General features: G+C 41.4%; 1 protein-coding gene across 2 annotated transcripts in view; it reads right to left on the bottom strand.

Moving 5' to 3' along the window:
* Positions 1 to 1,063: 1,063 nt before the first annotated feature.
* The window catches only part of lhfpl6 (LHFPL tetraspan subfamily member 6), a 43,615-nt gene continuing 21,138 nt past the window's right edge, over positions 1,064 to 23,540 (bottom strand). For both annotated transcript variants that reach the window (XM_022748924.1, XM_022748925.1), the window contains exons 3-4: positions 5,758 to 5,856; positions 1,064 to 1,880 (exon numbers count right to left, since the gene is read on the bottom strand). In XM_022748924.1, coding sequence (XP_022604645.1) covers positions 1,762 to 1,880; positions 5,758 to 5,856 — 218 coding nt within the window. In that variant the 3' untranslated portion in view covers positions 1,064 to 1,761. The remainder of the gene's footprint in view (positions 1,881 to 5,757; positions 5,857 to 23,540) is intronic.

The raw sequence follows: 23,540 nt of genomic DNA, 5'->3' as shown, positions 1-23,540 counted from the left end.
CACATTACTTCCAGTAGTTGTAATTTCCCTTCACTCAGCAGCTGATGAGAGCAGCCGTACTTCCCGGATACCACACATTTTGCATGTTTTAAGACAATCGGCCGCCCACGAGTTACAAGACTTCAGATTGCACGGTGCACTCTGCCAGTTTGAGGTATGGGTACTGATATAAAAGGAGGGAATGCTCCAACTTGACCCCAATGTGTCAGCATCTGCTGATGAGGCATCTGGTTGACACTGTAACAATCACTGGTGATATCAATCAGCTCAGTGGATCAGAGAGAGAGAGGGAGAGAGAGCAGAATGCAGAGGAGCCATTCCAACACATTAAACAGAGCAAGTACTGAGAGAGATTTCTCAAGTGAGTATGGGGAGGAGTGGGGGTTGCCATTATCTGGGGGATGCCGAGCATTGTGAGAAAATGGGCATGCTAATGAGGGCCAAATACATCGAGAACAGCTGCATTGTAAATGAGCTGACTTTGTACACTTGGGCTTGGTTGAGTCTCTGAAGTGTTGTTTGTTAATCAAAAAGAGGAAAAACAGAGAAGGGGAAAAAATAGACTAAAAATAGTAACTGAAAAGCTGGGAGCCGCTCACGCCTCCGATGACACACATACAGCTGTGGTAATTGCTATGAAAAGGTTACCGTTATTGTTATTCACACTATGAAGGCAGGTCGAGGAATCTATGAGATACTCCTCGACATTAAGCTGATGGTTGCGCAGCTACCCGGTGTCCCAGGGTGTGATTGCATCTCGGGCATTGTCTGGAAGAGTCTGAAGCCTTGACGCTGAGTAACCTGATCAAAAGGCAAATAATCTGACTAGAAGTCACGGGATTTACCTCATCAATAATAGGGAAAAGTTAAATTCACAGCACTGCCTGTCCTTATCCTCTTTATCGATTGTGGGGGGGGGGGGGGGGAGAAAAAAGGACTCCCACATGTAGTGAACACCACGGAGATCAAGAGGTCATGGGAAAAGCTTTTTAGGAATGTGAGTGCAGGTCCGTTCACTTTACCCCAGGGTGTGTTCTGTGACTGAAGTAACACATTAAATCTGTAAATTTCAATAAACATTTATTTACAAAACAAAAATAATGACAAAGAACAATTTGAACAGTGAATACAAAACATGTGCTAATATGATAAAATACATTATCATACACAACATACATCTTATGAATGTGTTAAATAAACTATATGCTTAGATTTTTGGAGTCTGAGAAGGCTGAGTTGAGGGAGCAGGCAGCCAGTGTTGGATTGCTTTACGTTATAGGGATTATTGCATTTCAGTTTGTGTTTAAGGCAAGGATGAGATATGAAGAGGAGACAGAAACACTTCACGGAACAATGAAGCAATAGTACTTTTCTCTTAATCACAGGGTTCACTATCACATAAACATCAATGACCGAAGGAGAGGAAGACAAATTAAAAAAAAAAAAGAAGAGAGAATACTCTTTTTGTTAAAGAAATAGTTATGTAACAATTTTACAAATAGGATTGGTCCATATATTTTTCATTTAAGAACAGCTTTTAAGAGAAGAACCAGTTTTCAAAGCCATGTGTGTGTGCTGCATTATGAAACAGTCCCTGCAGTTGTCAGATGAATAGAGTCCCATGATGTGCAGAGCACCAGAATGACTTGGTGTCTTTGGTGCCTGGTGTGCTGTACTGCTGTGAGTCCACAGAGTCCTCTCCCTTTAGTCGTACCGCCTGAGGTCTCTGTCTGTCCCCCGTCTCTCTGATGCTCTCTCTCTTCAGTACGGGTACTGCTTCTGCTTCTTCCCTGCGAAACAGGACAGCCAGGTGCAGAGCAGCATGGCAGCTGCCGCCCCGGCCCCTGTGCAGTAATACGCCCAGCCGATCTGGCAGGAACCTGCGGAGGAGAGCAGAGGGTTCAGGATGATGTCTTTTCACCCTTTAGTTTATCTGTCTGTCCGCCTGTCAGCAGGATACAGTATCTCCAAAAGCCCATGAAAGGATTTCAGTGAAATTTTGGGCAGATAAGCCTTTGGCCAAGGAACAACTGATTTATTTTGTGTAAACCGGAATATCAGAGCATAAGAAGAGACCGCTACCGTTTACTCTATATTCACAGAGCCACTTCTACAATAAAGGGGAAAAAAACTTATCTGCAAAAGCTGAATTTACAACAGTTTACTCCATTGAGATTAAATAAACTGCAGAGGGATGTAAAACTAGATGCATTGAAGCCCTGCTATGTTAATGTTTACCTTTAATTCTGTATATTCCTTTGCGGTTTCTGATGTTGGCATAGCTTATATTTTACATTACAGCTAAATTTTTCTTATTTTGTTTGTGCTCACAGTTATAAAATAAAATGTCTCCACACATAGTCATGAAGAGTTCACAAATGTCACTGGATGAATAATGAATGATGATGTAGGTGTGGATCATTTCCAGCACTACACATGTCTGTGCTTCCAAGGTCCAAGTTTGTAAGTGTATGTTTGCAGAATTAAAGAATCAGTTGAACTGGTCATAACACATAATGCTGTACAACTATTCAGTGTTAATGCATGTTTGCAGTATCTTATAGTCATATGTGTACTGTGCATTAGTGAAGGGAATGAAGTAAATACTGTGAAGGTGACAGCCTGATGCTGATATAACTGTTATGTCACTTGCGGTTCATTTAAAATACATATGCTCATTTGAATTCATGATCTATTTGTGTGCACTGCATCATACGACCCTATTCTCGTCTTGGAGGAAACATCAACATGTGAGTGGTAGGAGCTGAAAATGTTGTGAACTGCTCCACATTTTTTGCTCAAGCCACCGCATTTCCCTTCCTCTTGAGAAAAAGAGTTAGCGTTGTTGAAACAAATGCACTGAACATACTTTGACTTCATTTGTAAACAGACAGTCTGGTATGTGGCAAACGCACTCTCACAATGCACACCAGTGGCAAAAGATGCTGAAACCGAGCCAGGAGCTGAAAGCGAACGCAAATTAAAACACAAAGTGGCCCCTTAAGACGCCATCTTCTATAATCCTCAGCGGAGATTGTGTGCATTATTAAACAAAGATAAGACCTACATCTGATTCTAAATTTTGGAAAAATGTTGTTGATGTCCATCAAGACTATCTCACTATAAACATCGCATTACATTTTGGGAGAATATCTGATTGAATATAGTTATCTAATTATGAGCTGGGTGGTGGGAAGATGAGGAGGCGTCTCATTAACAAATCATATCCGCCTTCTTCGCAGCGTGGAAACCTGACTCAACATCCAAAACTGAAAACACTCATTTTCTGTTGCGTAGTATTTCTCTCTGTGTTGGAGTCACACTTAATGAAAATTAGCTTCCCCTCTTTTCATAATGTGGGTGCAGTTTACCCATTAACACGATGTGGAAATATTCAATTTGAAAAACCTGTCAGGCCAAAAGCAACGACTTGGATTTACTTTTCACAATGAGTGTACCTGCCATTAATGTGTCCCGCAGCTACATTCAAGGTTATCTTTGAATTACTGAAGTACTGACTCCTCTCTTCCTGATTAATGAAAGAGTCTATGAAGGAGAGATTCACAGTATTTGTGTGAAACCCGCTGTTCTCGTGGGAGAACATCACAGCCTTGTCGTGGCGCCAACAGGAATGAGGTGAAACTGAAATAACTGTGGTGCAGTCGTCTTCAACCGGCAAACGTAACATGCCAGCAGCGCTGAACAGCTCACTGATGCAAACGCACTTGTTAACAATGTACTAAGAGCCTGTTCTTTTCAAAGAGCAAATCACAAGATGAAAACTTGATACTCTACACAATTATTTCAGTTGACTTTGTTTGAAATGTCAGTATTTAGGATGTCTGTCTGAATCATATCAGTTTGAATTATATGGAGATGGTTTAGATTTAGGTGCTTTACACATCTCTCTGCTAACACAGTGGCAGCTGTAGTATGAATCCATATCTTACATGACTACAATCCTTTTAGTGTTGGCTGTATTTTGAAAGCTTTTTTTGTTCTTTGATGTCAGTAGAGTTACTGTTATTAACACACATGGTTGTTTACCATGTATTAAAGGTCCCATATTTTACACTTTTCCAGTGTTTTCTTTGAAGTTTTCATATCCATGATAACATATACTGGAATATAAGATATATTTGCGGTTTTAAGAACCAAAAACCATCTCTATGTAGTTTTACATCTCCTCTCTCAGGCTTCTCTCTGGAGCTCTAGTAACAACAGGTCAGTGACAATGAGCCAATCAGAAGAGAGGCTCAGAGCCTCTCTTCTGATTGGCTCACTGTTTTCTGAGGGGTCAAATAAAAATATAGCAGATTTCAGCTAAACACTTAAAGTAAACAAAATCCTGCAAAGGCTGAACGGTGGGTCCAGGTGGGCCGAGCTTGGGGCATGACTGAGGATGGTGACTGCTGTGCTGTTACATCACTAAGTTACAGAAGTACCGAAGGCTTGTTTTAAGCCTCAGTTTCTGAATACAGGCTGTGTGCAATTCTCTGTGGACTGAGCGCTTTGATACTTTCACAGTATTAATATAGAACCTAGACCTGCTTCATAATCAGAAAAGACATGGAAGACTCACTTTATATAATACGAGACCTTTAACTTGCATTTCTAAACTAACATAGTTGTTATTTTTGCCTTGTTGTCAATGGTTTCTGAGGATGGTGGTGTTAGTATTTCAGATCTAGATCCATCCATGTGTCCAGAATAATATATCTCAACAGCTGCTGATTAGATTGTCATGAAATGTGATATGAATATTCATTGTCTAGTGGTTCTCTGGTGCCACTGTCAGGTCAAAAACTTCCCTCGCGTAATTATGAGGTGTAATGAAAATCACATCCTACAGGGAACTCTTGCAGGATTTAACTAGTTGTTTTGTGACAAGACACATCTTTTCGCTCAGGAGTTAATAGATATAGTAATGCAGTTCAGTGATTACATAGAAGCTCTGTGCATCTTAATGTGCAAGGAATAAAGTAAGAGAAACATTCAAGTTCTTGTCAAAAAGAATTACAAGTGACAGAAACTGTAGCATGGTTGGACATTGATGTAAATTAAAAGAAAGAGCAAAGTGTACCCGCTGTCACCTGATTACATAGGTTATCAAAATTCTACCTGTGACATTTAATTAAAATATTCCAATCACGCCAAATAGATTTCTCCATGTGCTACTCTGTTTGGTAATAATATTAATTTAAGTACTCAAAAAAAAATCTTTTACATTAAGTAAAAAAAAAAAAATCAAACAGTATTTGATTAGTAACAAATAAAAGAGAAGCTGCAGTATTAATAGCTCTTCCATCTGCCTAGTGAGTGATACAGTAGCATATTACTGTCTGTGAGATAGTCCTGATAATGCCAGCTGAATACAGAGCACAAATCGAGCTCCTGCTTATTCTCAGCACATATTTATAGCTATAAAACACTTCAGAAATTGACAGCGACTGGAGGTTCTGTTGACTTTTTATTACACATTTTAAATACCAGCGGATCACGTCTCTTCTGTATATGACAGTACGAGAGACTTGTGTCTGCCTGGTGCCTAAAAAAAAAAGCAGAATGTCAAAGGCCACACAATAAAGACTGTTCTCAGTTTCCAACTTCTTCCTAGATTTATCTGTTCTGGGAGCAGAATATTCAGCAAATGCGAGACAAATTTACACAGTCAAGGTTGGAACATCTGTGTGTAATTTAGGAGCAGGCTGCAGGTGTGTGTGTGTGTGTGATGGATCTTTCTGATAGGCATCTTACCTAGCTGAAACTGGTCTGAGCTGTTGTTGCAGGTCTGTTGCACTTCCTCACTGTCCCATCCCAGTGGATAGAGCGCGCAGCCCGACCCTATGAGCAGACCTGAGGAGGAAGAGGAGGCGAGTCAGTCAGTGAGGAAGGAATCACCAGGGTGTTCAAAAAAATATCATCAAACATGGCCAGAGGCTGAGAAGACACCGTAAGTGAGGGGGAAAACCGCGGCAAGGACAAAGTCTCATTATGAAGGTGTTCACTCAGCTCTTTGAGGAAGGTCTGCATTTTTTTTTTGTGAGACCTCGCCTCTGTGGGTTTTTCATAATTTAAGAATCTTTTCATTAATGAGGAAGAAAAATGCAAAGCGCTGTTATTATTTCTTTGTTGCATCCAGATATCCAGCAAGGTGAAATCCTGCTAAACTTTTGTCTGGATTCCCTCTCATTCATTCATTTATGTTTTAATTAAAATGACCAGAAAAAGACAATGGGCTGCAGCTCTCCAATAGAGTGATGTGCACGACCTTACCTGAGTGATTTTCTTTTTTTTTTCACCTTATCAACCGTTTGCAGCAGATTCTGATAGGCAGGCGGCGCTGACCTGTTCCTGCAATTTTACCTCTGAACATCCCTTTGTAAAATGACACGGATTCTGACTTTAACAAATTTTTTTTTTTACTGCACAACAAAACAAAGCACTCCTCTGCCAGCAGCTCATAAAACCACAGCAAATGAACAACGAACATATGCAAATGGCTTGGCAGCGGAAAAAAACCAAGCATTTTTTGGTACGCAATAATTACTGTAAAACTCTGGAAAATCCTTGAGGGACTGCTTTATGTCAGTGATTAAAGAGACTTATGACTGTGCTTAAAGCTGCACACAGAGACAAGAGTAAAATCTAGTCAAGGCCATTACATTAAGGATTAATATCCTCAATATTTGCCTGTAGCCAGGTCTTGACAAGTTATTCCCTGGATGCCAAGGCCTGTCTCTTGAAATTACCCTGTGGGGGCCCCTGGTAGGTGGCTCTGCCATCACATTAGCTTAATCCCCTCCAATGTGTCTGCCCTGCTATCAGTTTTGGGATGTGAGGATGGCAGCAGAGGAAGAGAAGGCGAGAAAGCTCTGCCTTCCAACCTGATTACCCCTGCCATCCAGGACTGCCTTATTACATCTAGGCCAGATAACAAGCAGGAATTAATCCACATGCTAATGCAGATGGGCTAGACAAACTGGCTAACATCTGAGGTGGAACAGGAGAAGTGAAAAAGACGTGTGTGTGTGTGTGTGTGTGTTTTCCCCAGTCGCAGGGCGAAAAGGACGGTGAATGTCATCGGCTTGGTTCTGGGAGGAAAATAGACTGGCTGATTATGGCACCTGTGCTAGAAAATCAATTCGGTGAAACTCTGGCATGTTGATGAGAATGAAGGGATATAAAAAGGCTCTGACCAAGTCTGTGTCATTACAGCTCAGGATCAGAGGGGATCCGGGGATTTTCATACATAACAACCCAGCCGTTTCTTCTTCAGACCCTTAAGAGAACTTCAGACGAGTTTCTGCTTCAAACCTAAAATTACTACCTTTAACGGAGCAGTGCAGCAAAAGAAACATTGGAGAATTTGATGTGAATCCCTGTACAAGCATCCAATGTGGACCCCTGGTGAACATAAAATCCCACTATTCTACAAGGTACAAAACAATGCATTTAGAAGCAAGTGAGCATCCACACAGTCATTAAAATATTCTCAGTTATATAATGTTATTAAATGTGTTTTGATTCAGATTTGTAACAGTAAAGACTGTAAAGCATGCCAGCATGATAATGTATTCATGATTAATATTTAACAAAATCAGAAATTCTCTTTCAAGTGTTGTGTAATGCAGCGAGATGCAGCAGCATGTAATCAAATTGAATTTCCTTGCAGCAGAAGGGAACAAAAAAAAAAAAAAAAGAATACAGTCAAAATGTGGTTTTGTTTCACAGAGACATTGTTATTCTATCCAGCAAGCTGTACAATATGCATTTGAAAAATCAAGATTTATGGGGATTCTCAATCATGCTTCGATTAACACGCTCGTTAAAATGGTCAAACCCGTAAAGAGCTGCTGCACTGTGTAGCAGGCACCTCAGAGAGAGAAGAATGAGCAAAGAAAGACTTCAGTGCATAGTTTCCACATCAGGTCAGATGATGATGATGATGACGACATGAGCACTGAAAATTGCTCTAGACTGAAGGGAGTAGGGAAGTTATTGCCATGAGAAAGACAAGAGCTCAGTTCCATTGTGTAACCACACCACAAAAAAAAAAAAAAAAAAAAAAAAAAAAAAAAAGGGTTTCTGGGTGAACTGTCAGTGTTTTCTGTTGGTTTTGGGGATAAACTCACTGAGCCTGCAACACTGCTGCAGTGGGTGAAATCAGTCGGAGCACTCGCATGTTACCATTAAAGCAGATACTGTGAAACAAATCGCTGTGGGGAGCAGGTGAACAAAAATATCAACACAAAGCCAAGGTGTAATTCAATTCCGAATCGTACAGTACGTGGTCCAACATCTCTCTTTTGGCTTTTATTTATTTGATTTATTTATTTTTTCCCAGGATAGTTAATTCCATCAAATCCCATCCTCCACACTCACTATGTGGGTTATTGAGAAGCAGAGGTAGGGAGGCTGGTGGTGACTGGGATGTGGGAGAAAGATTACCAAGAATGAAAAACGTTCTTTCTCATAATGTTTACGAGTCGAGCTGCTTGAAATAAGTGTGGACTTGTCAGAGGAAACTACCTCAGGCTTTGATTCTCCATGCATGTTGTTGTAGACAGATACTTCCTGTCCTTCTTGTTTTCCTAAGCTGACACCGATGCGCCCCTCAGCTACAGCAGCACTGTGACCCTTTTGGCCTGTGACCCCCTTAAACTCAAGCAAGGGCTTCTCATAACCTCCTATCACGGGCTGCAAATGAAGACAATCTGTGTTGTGTTTTTTCTAAAAATCTTTCAGTGAATTCCCCCAAATTTCTTGACCTAAATCAAAAGTCCTGGTCGCCAGCTTAAGAACTGCTGAGCTAGTGGACATGCTACAATCACAAACTCTGAATAAGGATAAACTAAAGGTCCCATATTCTACACTTTTCCAGTGTTTGTATTTGAAGGGTTGATCCGTAAGAAGATATATTTGTGGTTTTAAGAATCAAAAAGCATCTCAATGTAGTTTTACATCTCTTCTCTCAGGCTTGTCTCTGGAGCTCTAGTAACAACAGGTCGGTGAGCCAATTAGAAGAGAGGAGGCTCTGAGCCTCTCTTCTGATTGGCCTACTCTTGCTCTGAGTAAATAGATCTATATAAAGTAAATAAAAATATAGTAGATTTCCTGTAAACACTCAGAGAAAGCAAATCCTGCAAGGTTGTATGGTGGGTCCGGGTGGGCTGGGTTTGGGGCATGACAGAGTAGTGACTGCTTCATTATGACATCACAAAGTTACGCAAGTACTGACAGCTCATTTTAAAGCTCAGTTTCTGAATACAGGCTGTGTGCATTTCTCTGTGGACTGAGTGCTTTGATACTTTCACAGTATTAAAATAGAACCGAGACCTGCTTTATGATCAAAAAAGATATGGACATCTACCTTTAAACAATATGGGACCTTTAAAACTGAATTCTTCCCCTCGGGACAAATTGGTTTATTAAGTTAAGGAAGAACACTGCAATAGACCTCTCTTTAACGTAAAATCTAATATATATTAATTACAGCATGATCGAATGTCCAATACATAATATATCAGAGTTTTTTTGCACCAAAACATGGTGATGCATTAATTCAAAATTTTCAAAAAAATGTTCTGTGAATTCAGTCACTTCAATTCTAACTGATAGGGTTTTTTCATTTCTTTCTCCAAACCACAAAAAAGGTTTATTTCTCTTTCAGGCAACATGATCAACTTCAAAAAGCGGCTCATTTTGCTGTGAGCAGATGGCTGCCTCATGATGAAATCGCTGTAGGACTGGAGGAGCTGCCATGAGGGTAGTTGGTGGAAGTCACCAGAAGGCCTGTTACAGCAGCTATATGCAGCAACTGCATGACATGGTAGAACAGACGGATGTAAAAGATCATAAATGTGAGAAATCTGGTGCCACCATCACGTCCACAGTCGCTCTGTATGCCTCCCACAGAGGTTATTAGGAATCAAAATAACAAGTCTCCCTTCAGCAGCATCAGTCGGCCCCCTCAGGTCAAACTTAAAGATGCCCCCATCTCTCTGGGAGATCAGGAGAGGTTCAAGTGCTGCTCTATCCACACAGGCCTGGGAGGTTTGTTTGTTTACCTTGCTGCTTTTTGCCAACAACCACTGTTTGTAAAACCTTATCCCATTTTGGAGTCTTGTTTCAGTTGCTATGGCACCCGGCCGATGCCTAATCGTCTTCTCTGGAGGAGGAGGTGAAGAGGAAGGGGAAGGGTCGGAGAGAACGCGCGGTGCAGAATATAAGAGGCCAGACAACTTATTCACAGATCGAGTTTCAATTGATCTCCATGTGATCGTTATCAGAATGACTATCTCAGGCCTAATGGCTTCTCTGAAAGGGTATTCTATGAACTGGGAAAGGGTTCAGTTAAATGGGCTTAATCAAATACAATCAGTCCAACATGTCAGTGTTCAATCCATAAAATCTGCTCTAATATAGTGATCTCTCTTCTGCATATCCTTGCCTCAGATTTCATCATCGTAGCTGAGCTCAGTTTTGAAATCGCATTTTCAGTGCTTTAAAAAACGCACACAGAGAAGTGCTTTATTCCGTCAGAGCAGCGCTATTGTTCCCCATCCTTTTCTGTCAACGCTTTTTACCTGAAAGAAAAACTGCCCCCTTTTCATATCCTCCACATTCTCTGATTTAGGGAGTGCTGATGCCTTTTGTCAAGCCTTCCTGCTCTCTGTCAAGAACCAAGGAATTTCTTTACCCTCCTTCATGCCCCCAGACAATACTATTCAAGGTTATCATTCAAAAGGCCAAAGAGGACAGGGAGAAAAGGCTGCTGCTAAGCTGGAGAGAATTCTGGTGGCCAGGGAATTGGAGTGGGGATGTGCCTGAATGGGCCGGCTTAATGTAAGACATTCCCTTTTGGGCTTGGAGGATCATCAGAAAGAGGGAGGGGAAATGTAAGAGCAACCACACCTGGGGAGGCAGGCCTGTGCAGTGCCAAAAATAATATCCACCTCTATATGTCCTTTGGTCTTATAGTGTTTTGAAAACCAATTTTTCCTAAGAGAGTTGAAGAAAAAAAAAAAAAAACACCCAAGGGGGTCAGGCAATTCAAGTCAGTCTCAGTGTGGGTTTTCTATGTAAAGAGAATTTTCCAGAAACACAACAATAAAATCAAGAAAGATAGAATACTCCAGCATTAGGATCAATATAATGCTTCATTACTCCAGAAAATGCATGAAACAATCTGCAACAAAGGGCAATTATCCCGTTTTATCTCGCTCTCATTTCAGAGAAAAGTCAAGATCTTTAAGATTTAACACTAAATGAAAAGTAAAAATAAAGCAGTGTTGCCTTTATATATTTGAATAGCTGATACAATCTGTGCACAAGTCTTCAGGCTCATTCTAGTTTAAATAATTTTGTGTTAACATACTAAGGTGCAGCAGTTTACTTTTCCAAGCTTCAATCAAAGCCAATGACAGGTTCCCAGTGTATCTTCAGCCTTAACAGCCTGTGTAACTAATCTGTCAACATACCCATCCCTGCATGTTGAGGCATGTTGGGTTTTTTTTGTCTCTTCATTTGAAACACGGGGCACACGTCAACACATATAGCTCGCATGCCTGCTGCTCGTATGGCGTTTTGATTCCCTTGTCATTTAAGTTGGATCGACACAGTCGTTTTCAGAGGGGCTTACTCCTGTGTGAGCGTTTTTCGCTGGCAAAGCTGGTGTGTTTTTTTTTTTTTTTTTTTTTTTTTTATAATGTGAGCGAGAGGAGGATCCGGAGATTCAGTTGAAACGTTTCGAGAGATGGAGGATGAGGGGGATGCAGAGAAAAGAGGGATTTTGTGAAGTATACGGGTGATATGTGATGCACACAGTGAAGCATACAAATACTCGCTGCTGCCAATGGCTGGCATTCAAGCGTTTACTTAGCCAGCAGTCTACACATTGCTTTTTCTACTGGTTAAGAACTCTACACCAAGCTTGTTAAGCAGTAGTCTCCAATTATCTTGTTTTTTAAATTAATGTTCCTGTGCTAAACGCAACTGTTGTGGTTTTGCTTCCCTGAGATTACCTCAATCATCCAGTTGGACGAGAAGTGTGTTCATGGTGAAGATGTTTTTCTGGTTCAACAATATGTTTCCTCCCAACTGCTGTGTGATGGGTGACTGCACAGAAGATCTCCCAGTCTACAGTCCTTTGTTGACTCAGCTTCTCTGTGTTGCTTTAGAATTTCAATATCAAACACAGGAAACTGTATGATTCACCAGTCCAATAAGATCAGAGCTCTGAGACAAACAAGCTCCACATCGGACTCGGACTTTATTCGGAGTGTGACCGTCCTGTCCATTACGAGTTTCTCCCTTTTCCCTCTGGTGCTTGCCGCCACCAGCCCGGGAAAAGTTCAAACACTTACAAACACTCCTTTATCCCATTACCCTTCACATGACTTAATAAAAGTCATTGTTTGCTGGCGTTCATGTGAGGAAGATGTGTGACCCCACCCTGGATCCTCTTCTCTGAGGCAGGGCTTTCTACTTAAGGACGGACTTATGCTGATTAAAACCCATCGCAAAAATTGTTTATGTATGAATCACATGATGGTGCCTCTTCTCAGTTATGTTGGGAATGGTTTAGAACTGTATCTTGATATTAATGCCACAAATTTAAGAAAGAAAGCTGCTGGTAACTAATGAAAATATTTGGTGACCTGTCCAGTTTGTACCCCGCCCTTGACCAATGTCAGCTGGGATTGGTTCTAGCTACCCCTGTGACCCTAAAAGGATAAGCGGCATGGCTAATGAATGAATGAATGGATGAATGAAATACATCATTTAGACTACTTTAGGAATTTAATATAAGTTTGGTCTGCCAATCTTTTCTCTAATATAGATCTGACTACTGCCTGTTTCTGCAGGAGCTTAACAGAATTGTTGTCATCCATTCTGCTCTTATTGCAGTTGCCATGTGCATGGTTTGGAGAGAGCTTCCTAGAACTGAGTAGCTGAGGATGTGATCCTTAAATCCAGGTACTTTCAGGCAGTGTTAGCAGCGCTGTTGACTTTTAATGGTCAATCAAAAGTGAATGGTAAGAGGTGCAGGGGAGAAGCGAGAGCAAACCGCAAAGCATGATGCAACACAACGTGCTGGATGCAGTTCATGAGACCACTTTCTCAGTTTGTTTGTATCAAGGCATAATAAGTACTTAACAAGTGCGTAGAGGTTCAGGTTGTGGTAATGAAAAACCATCAAAAGTGAGACTACATTAATTGTTTCATTGTCAGTTTAAGTGACATGCTTCTAAGAAACAGGCCAAAAATAAACAATTTACAGTATGTGCTGGTTTGTTGGCTTGTGCCACTCTCCTGTTACTCTGCCTCATTTTTTTCCCACCCATCAGTCACCATCACTGGCCCTGGGCAGAAAGAGCAGCTTGTGTTATATTGATCTGTTTCAGTGCTTTTCCTACAGGCATTCTGTCAAGAGCTGGTCTTATCTAATCACACCATTCATTTGTCACACAGTTTCCGACTACAACCTGTAATTAATAAACTCACCAATTACAAGAGCAAAATGAACCTCTGGTTCATTAAACAGTGGGCATGTTAAAGTAGGAAAATAACAGTAATAGGTCTACAGCTCAGGAACACAACACAGTGCATAAAATGAGCACAAGATGAAGCTGGAGTGTGTTAAATACGTAGAAAATAACTTTCAAAAGAGAACATCTTCTGGGTGTGTGGGGAGAATGAGCTTTTCACATGGGGGCGCAGATATTTTCTGTATGTCTCACTCTTTCCAGCAACAAACCCACGCCTCCCTGCGACCTCAGTCATGTCTCCTCTGATCTCATGTTGCAAATTGGACATTCTTCCCCCTTCTTTCAGTGAAGAGGAGAAGTCAAATAACAAGCAGGGAAAAAAAGCACAAGGGAAATAATTCAGCAGCATCCGAGAGAAATTCCTCCTCTAGCTTTTCCAAAATGTTGCACAATTTTAACCTTCTCTTGGATATGTAGTCACTCCTGTGATAAACCAGCGCTGGAATCTGAAAAGCAGAAACAATGAGCTCAGTATCTTAGTATCTGAGAAAACCTGCCATGTCAAGATCACCTGACTGCAAAAATGCTGCCCTGGTATTAATTTGCTGCCTCAGTTTTTTCACCGAAGTCAAAGGGAAGATTAGCTTTTGCAATATCTTGCAATATTTTAATGACTTACTGTATTATCATTGTGCGGCTTGGTGGCAGGGTGCAGTGACAATAAGCTACTTTACTTGCACATGACAAAGATAGAGTCAAAGCCAGCTTACAGTTTTTCAGCCCTATTTCACTGAAATTTCAGCAATCCAAAAAAAAAATAAAAAATCAAAGTAAGTGGAAAGACATCCTAAAAGGAATGTGAGCATCTTCCACAAACCGTTATACAGATGTCTATTAGTATGCTAGTCTGGAATTTCAATTTAAAAAGTAATGGCTGTTCCATCCATCAGAGAGGCGAGGCGAGGGAAGAAGAAAAAGTGCGAGGAGAACAACAAAGCCAAAGGGTAAGGAAATCCTCCTCAGGGTAGGATCTACTTTATAGGGTCCTACAAGTGTAGCTCTTCTAACTGGGTCATGTCTGATGTGTTGAGCAGCATCCTCCTCCCACTGACAGAGCCTGACAGAAAGGCATGACAGTAGGCCACGTGTCCAAAAGTCAGCCTATACCTACAGCAATGCATTCCTGCCTTAATTACCCTTTACATTGAATGAGCAGTAAACATGCTAACGCAAGGCCTTCTGGGGAGAGGGAAATCAAAGACATTGCAATCTACTCTTTAATATTTATGTTAATAGCATCAAAATATGCAATGAATGTTTTAGTATCCTCCACGCAGACAGTGCCAGACATCAAAATGCCTCGCTGACAGTACTGGGGCTCATCATGTGAGCAGCTCCATACTGCAAACACAAAGAGCCTCCTTTCAAAAGACAATGCAACGCTTCAGGGATCGAGGAAAAACTGACTCTCACTGCCAAGTGTACAAAGTACTCCATATTAAAGTGCCGTCCCACTGCATTCACGCTGTCTTCTGGGACACACACCAAGCTAGCTTATTACCCTTGGGGATGGAGTTTAAGCAGCCTTACCTAATTCGCAAAAATCAAATATTCCCTAAACTAACAGGTCACTTTTTCTCCCAGCATTTCATTGTGTGGGCGTGACGTAGTAAACATACAGTAAGAGTGGAAATCTGAGGAGGACAGGAGGACCAATTTAGGAATATAACTTTTATGTGGGCTACATTCAAAACCAGAACAGTAGTAAGTACATTTTCACACTGAGAGGATATTTCATTCAAATTTTTAGATATGACTGTTTATGAGAAGAGTCCACTAACACTGAATGTGATATTCACAACTTTTTTAAAAGATATATCAAGCTGCAACCGGTTAGTTAGCTTAGCTTAGCATAAAGACCGGAAAAAGGGGTAACAGCTAGCACGGGTCTTACCAAATGTAGCAAAATCGACCTACCAGCACATCTGACACCCATTAATTAACATGTTTTTTGTTAAATCTGTAAAAAAAAAAAAATTCAAAACTCGTCTGTTTTGCTAGGTGGGTTTTGTTATCTTTGGAGACAGCCACACTAGCTATTTCCACCTGTTTCCAGTCTTTATGCTAAGCTAAGCTACCCAGCTGCTGGCTGTAGCACATGCTGATGTTTTCAAAAATGCTGAAGCCCATGGAAGTTAAGCTTTTCTTAGTATAGTTTTTTCTTACTTTTGCAGAGATTGATAGATACAGGTTAGGTGAGGATATACAAGTGTCTCTCCTCTTTCATCACTTATTGTTATCATGACATTTGAGAGCCCCTCTGGAAGAGGGAAATAGCCGAAATGAGAACACATGATGTAACATGTCAAGTAATCTGTGGGCAATACAATAGGGCAACACAATGGAGGGGCTGTGCAGGACTGTGTGTGCGCGCTTCTGACACTTTGTATGACACCGAATTGGTATTGTGATCCTACATAATAATATAATATCTGGTTTATCCTGTCCGCTCAAGGATGAAAAGCTATTTCTGCCCCGATGATTCCACAGATTGAAACCAAACAGAATGTCAAGCAAAGGCTACCAATTTCATTTCATATGAAGATTTACTATTATCTTGCTTTTTTATGTTTCCTGGGCATCTCTGACAGGGTAGTGAAAAGTACTGAGGTAAATTGAGGCAGATACTATTATGTTGAGATAAATGTTAGTGATGAAACTGCAGCCTGTCGGTGAAGCCATGTTTTCCTAACAATGCTGTAGGGACTCATTTGAACCCATGGGTAATAAAATAAGATCGGGGAATAAACTGCACTTTCCTAACGTTGATTGTGTGGAAAAGAGACATGACAGTGACACTTACTTATTTCACTTTGGTGTTGAAAAATGTCTGGTGTGGTAAAACATGATGAAATATGCGGAGAGCCTGAGGGCTTTTCCCAAACCGCTGATTATTTTTGCTTCTTGGTCAGAGCGCTTGCTAAATGTGACGTCTTGGTTGTTTTGACAGGCCCCTTCATTAAATCTTCATTTTGATAAACACTTAGTAATTTGTCAGTTAAGCCCTGAAGCAGACTAAATCAAAAACATTTAAGGTGAAGATATTAGAGTGTGAAACCCAGACAAAATGAAACCCAAAGGGCTGAGCACTCGCAGGTGGGCTGAGAATGAAACAGTTTATGTGGATAATTTACGAGAATAAAAAAAACAAAACACCTAAAATCATCTGAAAGTAATCCACAGCTTTCCTTTATTTACTGCTGTGTCCATTTAGGGGAAAATGTGAACAACCATGATGTAAAGCAGAATGAACAATGGAGCAGTCATTCCGCGTGCTATGTGTTTCCAGTAACGTGAGAGATTTTAAAACAGGATGGTGCCCCGGCCAAGTTTCTTTTTACTATGCTTCAGACAATCCAGACTTAACACCTCTATTACACTACTGCCTCCCACAAACATATGGCTTCAATCAAGCTGCAGGCATTCATGTCATAAGAGTCAATGGATCGCATGAATCCACAGATTATAGCAGGGGGAGCAGGGACGAATGAAAATCAATAGTTCCCTGAGTCGTCGCAAAACTGCCTCTCACCAAGATGTTTCAAAGAGGAAAAAAAAAACCCCCAAAGAAAAATAGATGCAATAAGATGTGAGAACAATGCTCAGAGGTTTCCTCCAAATAATCCGGGTGAGTAGAGTGAATTTGCACTCTTATTGCTTTATGCTCAGTTGACACGAGACTAATGGCACAGCATCAATTAGCTCCTTATCTCTGTGTTTTCTGATTTGCGCTGAACACAATATTGTAAAGAAGAAGATTTCAGAGTTTGTTACTGAGCAAAACTTAACTTCAAACTGCCCCCAAAAAGCATCCCTCTATACCACCTCCAGTTTTACAACAAAGACTAATATTTTCCATCTAAAAGAAGAAGACACCATTGGATTCCAAAAACAAATTCAGTTTACATAGGATTAGTAAGTGTTACCCGAGGACCTCTGACTCCACCGAGATGTGGCAGATAATTTGCTCTGGAATTTCACTTAAATTATGGCCATGGCAGACTCGCATCGGGATTAAAATCATCAGCGATCCCCCTCAATTATACAAATCACTTCCCGACCTCAGGTTGTATTAGCTCCATGCAGATAAAGATTTATAAATTTCATCAGTATTCATGAACATGAACGACTCTCTTCAGAAGCTTAAAATGCGAGATAAAAACTCGGGTCTGCTGCACCGACGACGAATTAGAGATCAACTTTGTTGGATGAAACTGTGAAACTTCACAGCGAAATTAACTTTGTGTCATTACGGCGCTCTCAGTGATGAGGCAGAAAAGTTCCTCCTCTGTAATGTCATGTGTCCACAAAGGCTCCCATTCACTGTCAAAAGCGCTCGTCCACAATACGCCTCCTGATTGAATCAATTTGAGTGCCTGTGGCTCTGAGAGGGGCTTGTTCCTGCTCACAAATTACGACTGAATTGACCGAGATCATAGGTCATTGCATGTGTGAACCCTTTTTTTGGGGATGAATCTTTTCTTTTTTTTTTCATGTTGATTACTGTAGCACTGTTATGGTAGCCTCACAGTGACTGAATACCCTGCCAAGGGCTGCTGAGAATGTACCACTGGACATTTCAGAGCTAGTCAGTCTGATTGATTGAGCCATAAAGAGTTTGTCCATGGGGGTAACAGGACTTGGATAAAAGATTAGGAGTCTGTTGAGTCTTGATTAATGTTAGAGGATATAACCCCTGGCCAGTGGTGCTGAAAGATTTATATAAACAGGGTCTCGGCAGAGAAATATACGCACGCCGAATTGGAGCGGGTGTAAGTCAGCGAGGACGAAACAATCACCGGGTATCCCCAGGACACAAGTGTAATCAAAGCGAAATTGTCACAACTCCATAATGAGACAAACAAGCGTATTAGCTGGCAGATGAAGTGGGACAGCAACACCAGTGACAAAACAGACCAGACTGAAAGAGATATCTCAAAAGGCAACAACCCCAATTTCATTTCTGCGGTTTTCTAAATAAGCAAGGAATGTGATGACAGCAGGAGAAAAAATTCCTCTGCATATTTATAAAGGACCTTGTCTGTGTCAAGCCCTGCCCCACCCCCTGGACTTAGGCTGCCTGATTAGTATTCAGTGAATTCATTAAGACACAATCGCTGGTGTCTGGGAACATGGGAACTCTTGATGGAGGAGAGGTTGAGTTCAGCCCACTGGGTAAGTCCCTACAGGAAAAAATGCCCCATCCCCCAAACCTGAAGGTCACCGTGTCCTTACTCTGCAACTGATCTGATGATCACAGGCAAACAGCGGTTGGGGGGGGGGGGTGTTAAGATCTTTATTTGCACATGCTGTGTTGTTTCAAGGAAACCTGCACTGGCTATGCCTGAGAAAAAAAAAAAGGGTAAATGTGAGACTTTTGACTTGATTGTCCCCAAAGGCAATCGTCTGCAATTCATCACCCAGGAGGCAGTGTTGTTGTGCTGCGTTATAATATAGTGTTTCTGCTTGTAAGCTATAAAAAAAAATATAAATGATATCAGACTCTGCAGCCCACAGACCATCCATCCCTCAAAAGTTGCACCCCACCCCCACCCCCACCCCTCACCAACTCCCCAACTATTAAAATCAATGTTGAGATGAATGAACAGCAGACACCAGGGGGACACCGGGCAGAAAACTCCTCCAGCTGCTCCAATGGTTCATATGTTTGGAGGAGGCAAGCTTTGGTTGCGTCCCGGCAAACCGGTGATGAATCATTCCTCAGGGAAGCACTTACACACTTCACCCAGTTTAATAAAAAACACACCAAAAAAATAAAAAAATAAAAATAAAAAACCGTCCTGCATGAAAGCTCCACGATAATAAATCACACACCAGGACAAAATCTTGCTAACCGCCACGGTGCTCGAATCCAACTTAGCTCTGGTCTTACTGCTGGACTGTCAGTCATGTGTGTTTCCTCCATTCCTGCTGTTTTGCTTTCGCTTTGACTTGCAGCGTCTCTTCATCGCCGACACCTCCTACCTCTGACAGAGATTTCAAATCATGAGAAGATCATCAAACAAGAGGCAGAAACATTTCCCCTGGGTTTAATATCGCAATTTATGCTTCTCTGTTTCGCTTCAAGTGCTCTCTTGATGGCTGAGGAAAGATCTTTAGCCCGCACCAATTTTAAAGGTGTTCATTGTAAGACTAATTACTGTTAAAAAAAAACAAAAAAAACAAAAAAAAAACACAAAGGAAAATGACATGAGGAGCTGCTCTGGCAGTCCACAGCGTATATCCCTGAGAGAAATCTGTGCCATATCCTGAAGCTTCTTTCTGTTCTCCGCCACAATGAGGGAGTAAAACTTTGATCATCCACAGTATCTCACTCGCCAGGAGAAGAGGAAAACAGAGTCAGGGCATAAGATTTGGGTTTTTCCCACACAGGGGAAATGCAGAGCAGAGGAAAATGAGGTGAACAGTCATGAAAAGAAAAGCAGAGAACCTCCAGCAGCTGCAACTCATCTGACAGGAAACCAAGCTGCTGAAGCTGAAGTGTCAAACAAAAACAAATTACTAAACCTTTTCTGACACACAGTGCAGTCTCCAGACAGGAGTGGAAATTAAGTTGCCAGAGACAGAAGATGCAAAGGATAGATCACCAACATCAAGAATAACGCTGACTTTGGAGGTAGTGGTGAGGTGTGTGCATGAGTGAGCTCACGATGTTTTCAGATCACATCTGAGAATTAATTCATATATCCTTAGGTTTCTTTTTTTCTTTTTTTTTGCAGGTCCTTCATCCACAGCAGGACTGGAATTTTTTTTTTTTGTTGTCTTTTTTTTGCAACATGTTCAGCTTTTGTCATCAAGCCAAAGCTAAAATAGGCTTCCGCTCAGCAGAGACCACAGTATGCAGTCTCAAAAGATGCTTTTTTTTTTTCTCTTTCTTTCTTTCTTTCTTTTACAGCCCAGGCATGGCAGGCACATAAGCATAAAAGTGACAGCACAACTGAGTCAATAAACACACCCAGACAGCGCACTCTCACTTAGGACCACTTCAAAGTTCAGCCGATGGGGTTAAGAGAGGATAAGAAAGAATAAAGAGCAATCTGCACTGGCTGAAATTGCATTTTAAGATGGAGAAAAGCTGATAGGGCACCAACAACAACTACAATAAATACATCTGTAGTGCATTCAAGCTCAGGTCAAAAGGAGAAGAAAACCTATTTGATGTCTGAAGTATCTAAATTGAGCATCTATGTTAACTAAATTTGAGTTTGAGTGTTTTAGTAGCAGTATTTGAGCAGTAGGTATTTCTGAATAGCAAAGTGATATAAATTATGTTTGGCAAATCCCCTCATAAAAAAACAAAAAAAACAACCTGTTTTGGTTTGACAAAATATTCACAGAAATGCAGAGAGTAAGCATTAACTATTAATCACAACAGAGCACAATGACACTAATGCAAGAGGAGGTAAAAAAAAACACAAAGGGAGATATATGAGATGTATTCCAGTAGAAACTGCAACAAAGAAAGGAGTGTGGTCCTGTGAGTGTGTGTGTCTGTGTGTGTGTGACTAAGATCAGGGGCATGTTGCAAAGGTTTAAGATACCCATTACTGCTGAGTGTAGAAGCAATGGGATTATTGGTACCCGGAGGGTACAGATGGCACGGAAATCCTCTGAGTCGTTCTGAAAAGGTCGCACAAAATACAGGAGAGAGCCACCCCCACCTACTCAGCCGCCCATTCACCGCCGCTAACTGATTCATCGGGCTGGTTTTTAGCCCTTTTAGTTCCTCATCAATCCTCTGAATGCTCCACAATCGTTCTTTCCAAGTGTGGAACAGAAAGCGGAACAGAAAGGCCTTTAAAATGTCAAACGGCAGCGGACCGGACTCGGGGAGTCACTGATGAGATCGTGGCAAAGGCTGAATTTAATATGAAACTTGTGGCACTCTGGAGGACAACAGATTTCAGCAGGGCTCTTTTGTTAAGACGTTTAACGCGACGGGAAGAGAGAGGGAAAAAGATGCAGATGCAGAGTGATGTATTAAAAGACATTAGTCTTCTTGGCTGCGCTGAGAACAGATGAATTACTGCACACCTTGTAAATTTAGTTTGAAGGTCAGTTTTGACCCATTTCCATTCTCATCCTCTCGTTCATTTGTCTCTGTCATACTGCATGTACTCATGTTCGGTCTGCTGTTTGCATTGCAGCGAGGAGACTTGCATTCCTCTTCTGTCTTGTTTTGCCATACTGCTGTGTCTGTGTATTTCCTGCCACCATACGGCTGCATCCTCCCCAGGCGCTGGCTCTTCCACCAACACCATATGGCAAAGTCCAACTAGGCAGGCAGCGCTCTGCAAGACTCTCACAGCGGCTCCGTTCTCCTTGTTTTCTTTGAGGGATCCACTGCGCAGGGCCTTATTAATGAAAATACAGGTACCTGCTAACTCTCACAAAATATGAGCACAGCAAGGCAGGGGTGCAATTACTTAAAGAGACCAAAGTACAGACACACTGGTTAACAGGTGGTACGTACATCTACTGTTGGACTCAGCCTCTAACCACAGAAAGGTTAGAAAAATTGCTGCAACAATAATATTTGATGTCTCGACTCTGTCTATTAAGACTCATCCTTCTAAAAATCTGCATACAGATCATAAACAGAAAGAGGTATCAGGTATCCATGCTATTCCTGGCCTCAATACCTTACCTATCAAATACTTATTATATACATATTTAATAAATGAGATATAATGAGATATAATGAGTTATTTAGTTAGCTTTAGCGGTGTTGGTGGGCAAAAGCCGAGCTCATAATTCAAGCAAAGTATTATAGGGCTAGGAACAACATGGAAGACCTACGAGCCCGTAAAATCTGTTTTCTACTGAAACGAGAATCTGGGGTGGGACATGACATATTAACATATCACGGTAAAGGTTCATTCTGAACTTTAAACCGACGGATACCATCTAAAGAGTGAAAGGCCACAAGAAAGGCAGCTTCAGGAGGAGGGAGAGGATGGAAACTGTTGGTTGAAACACTTGTGCATCATGAAGGCCTTAAAAAAATGTTGCTTTTCAGGAGGTAAAAGTGTGTTTGGGAGGCTATGTTGTATCCTGTGAGAGCCTGCAGACGATGACAACAACTATTCTCTACTTTTTTTACGGTTTGAAGTCCAAATGTTAATCAGATGGAAAGACCAACGGCCGCCAAGTGAGTGGTGTGTTCCTGCAGTCAGACGCAGTAAGAGTTTATAATGATGCACGAGTGAAGCAGAGGGCCGTCACTCAACTGTTGCACAGCGTGGTTGAAATTTCCTGCCAGACCACAAGTGAGCAAAAGTGAAATCTGCGGATTGGCTGTGCAACCAAAACTGTTTCACTCCAAAACAACAGAGAAATTACAAGGTGCAGCGCAGCAGTATTTTGGTGCAGGACACACTGAACCGTCGCGCTGAGACCCGTCTTCACCTCGGCAACACGACACGTGCAACTCCTCAGCTCGGAAGTTGGGCTGTACTCCGATTGGCCGGGAGGGAATACACACATCAGGCACCTTAGTCTGGCAAATAGCTTTTTTTCCCCCCATTTTGGCACCAGCAGTGTTAGAATGAAACCAACTTGTGGGAAGAAGTGTGAAACCATCTCTCTCTCTCTCTCTCTCTCTCTCTCTCTCTCCAAAGCTGCAAATAGATTTAGCCAACGCTGCCTGCCAGACAGACAGACGTGTTATAAAGGTGGAGATGAAACATTCATACCCCGGGATCACACTTCATGTGTTGAGTGTGATACTCTCAACTGGAAGCTCATTTCAAATGGGAAGTTGTTACCACGGCATCCGCTACCACTTGCAATTTTTGTGATGAAAATCTTCCATCTATATGAATCAAAGATACCATAAAGATTTCATGCTCCAATATTGTAATTTATGACCTAATTAATTTAATCTATCCACATCACATCCTCACATAGAGGTCCGCAGTTTGAAGGAACATACATTAAACGCATTATATAGTAACTGATGCCGGT

Source organism: Seriola dumerili, unplaced genomic scaffold (genome assembly GCF_002260705.1).
Source record: "Seriola dumerili isolate Sdu_G_001 unplaced genomic scaffold, Sdu_1.0 BDQW01000134.1, whole genome shotgun sequence".
Lineage (NCBI taxonomy): Eukaryota > Metazoa > Chordata > Actinopteri > Carangiformes > Carangidae > Seriola > Seriola dumerili.
This window is presented reverse-complemented; position numbering and strand designations above follow the sequence as displayed.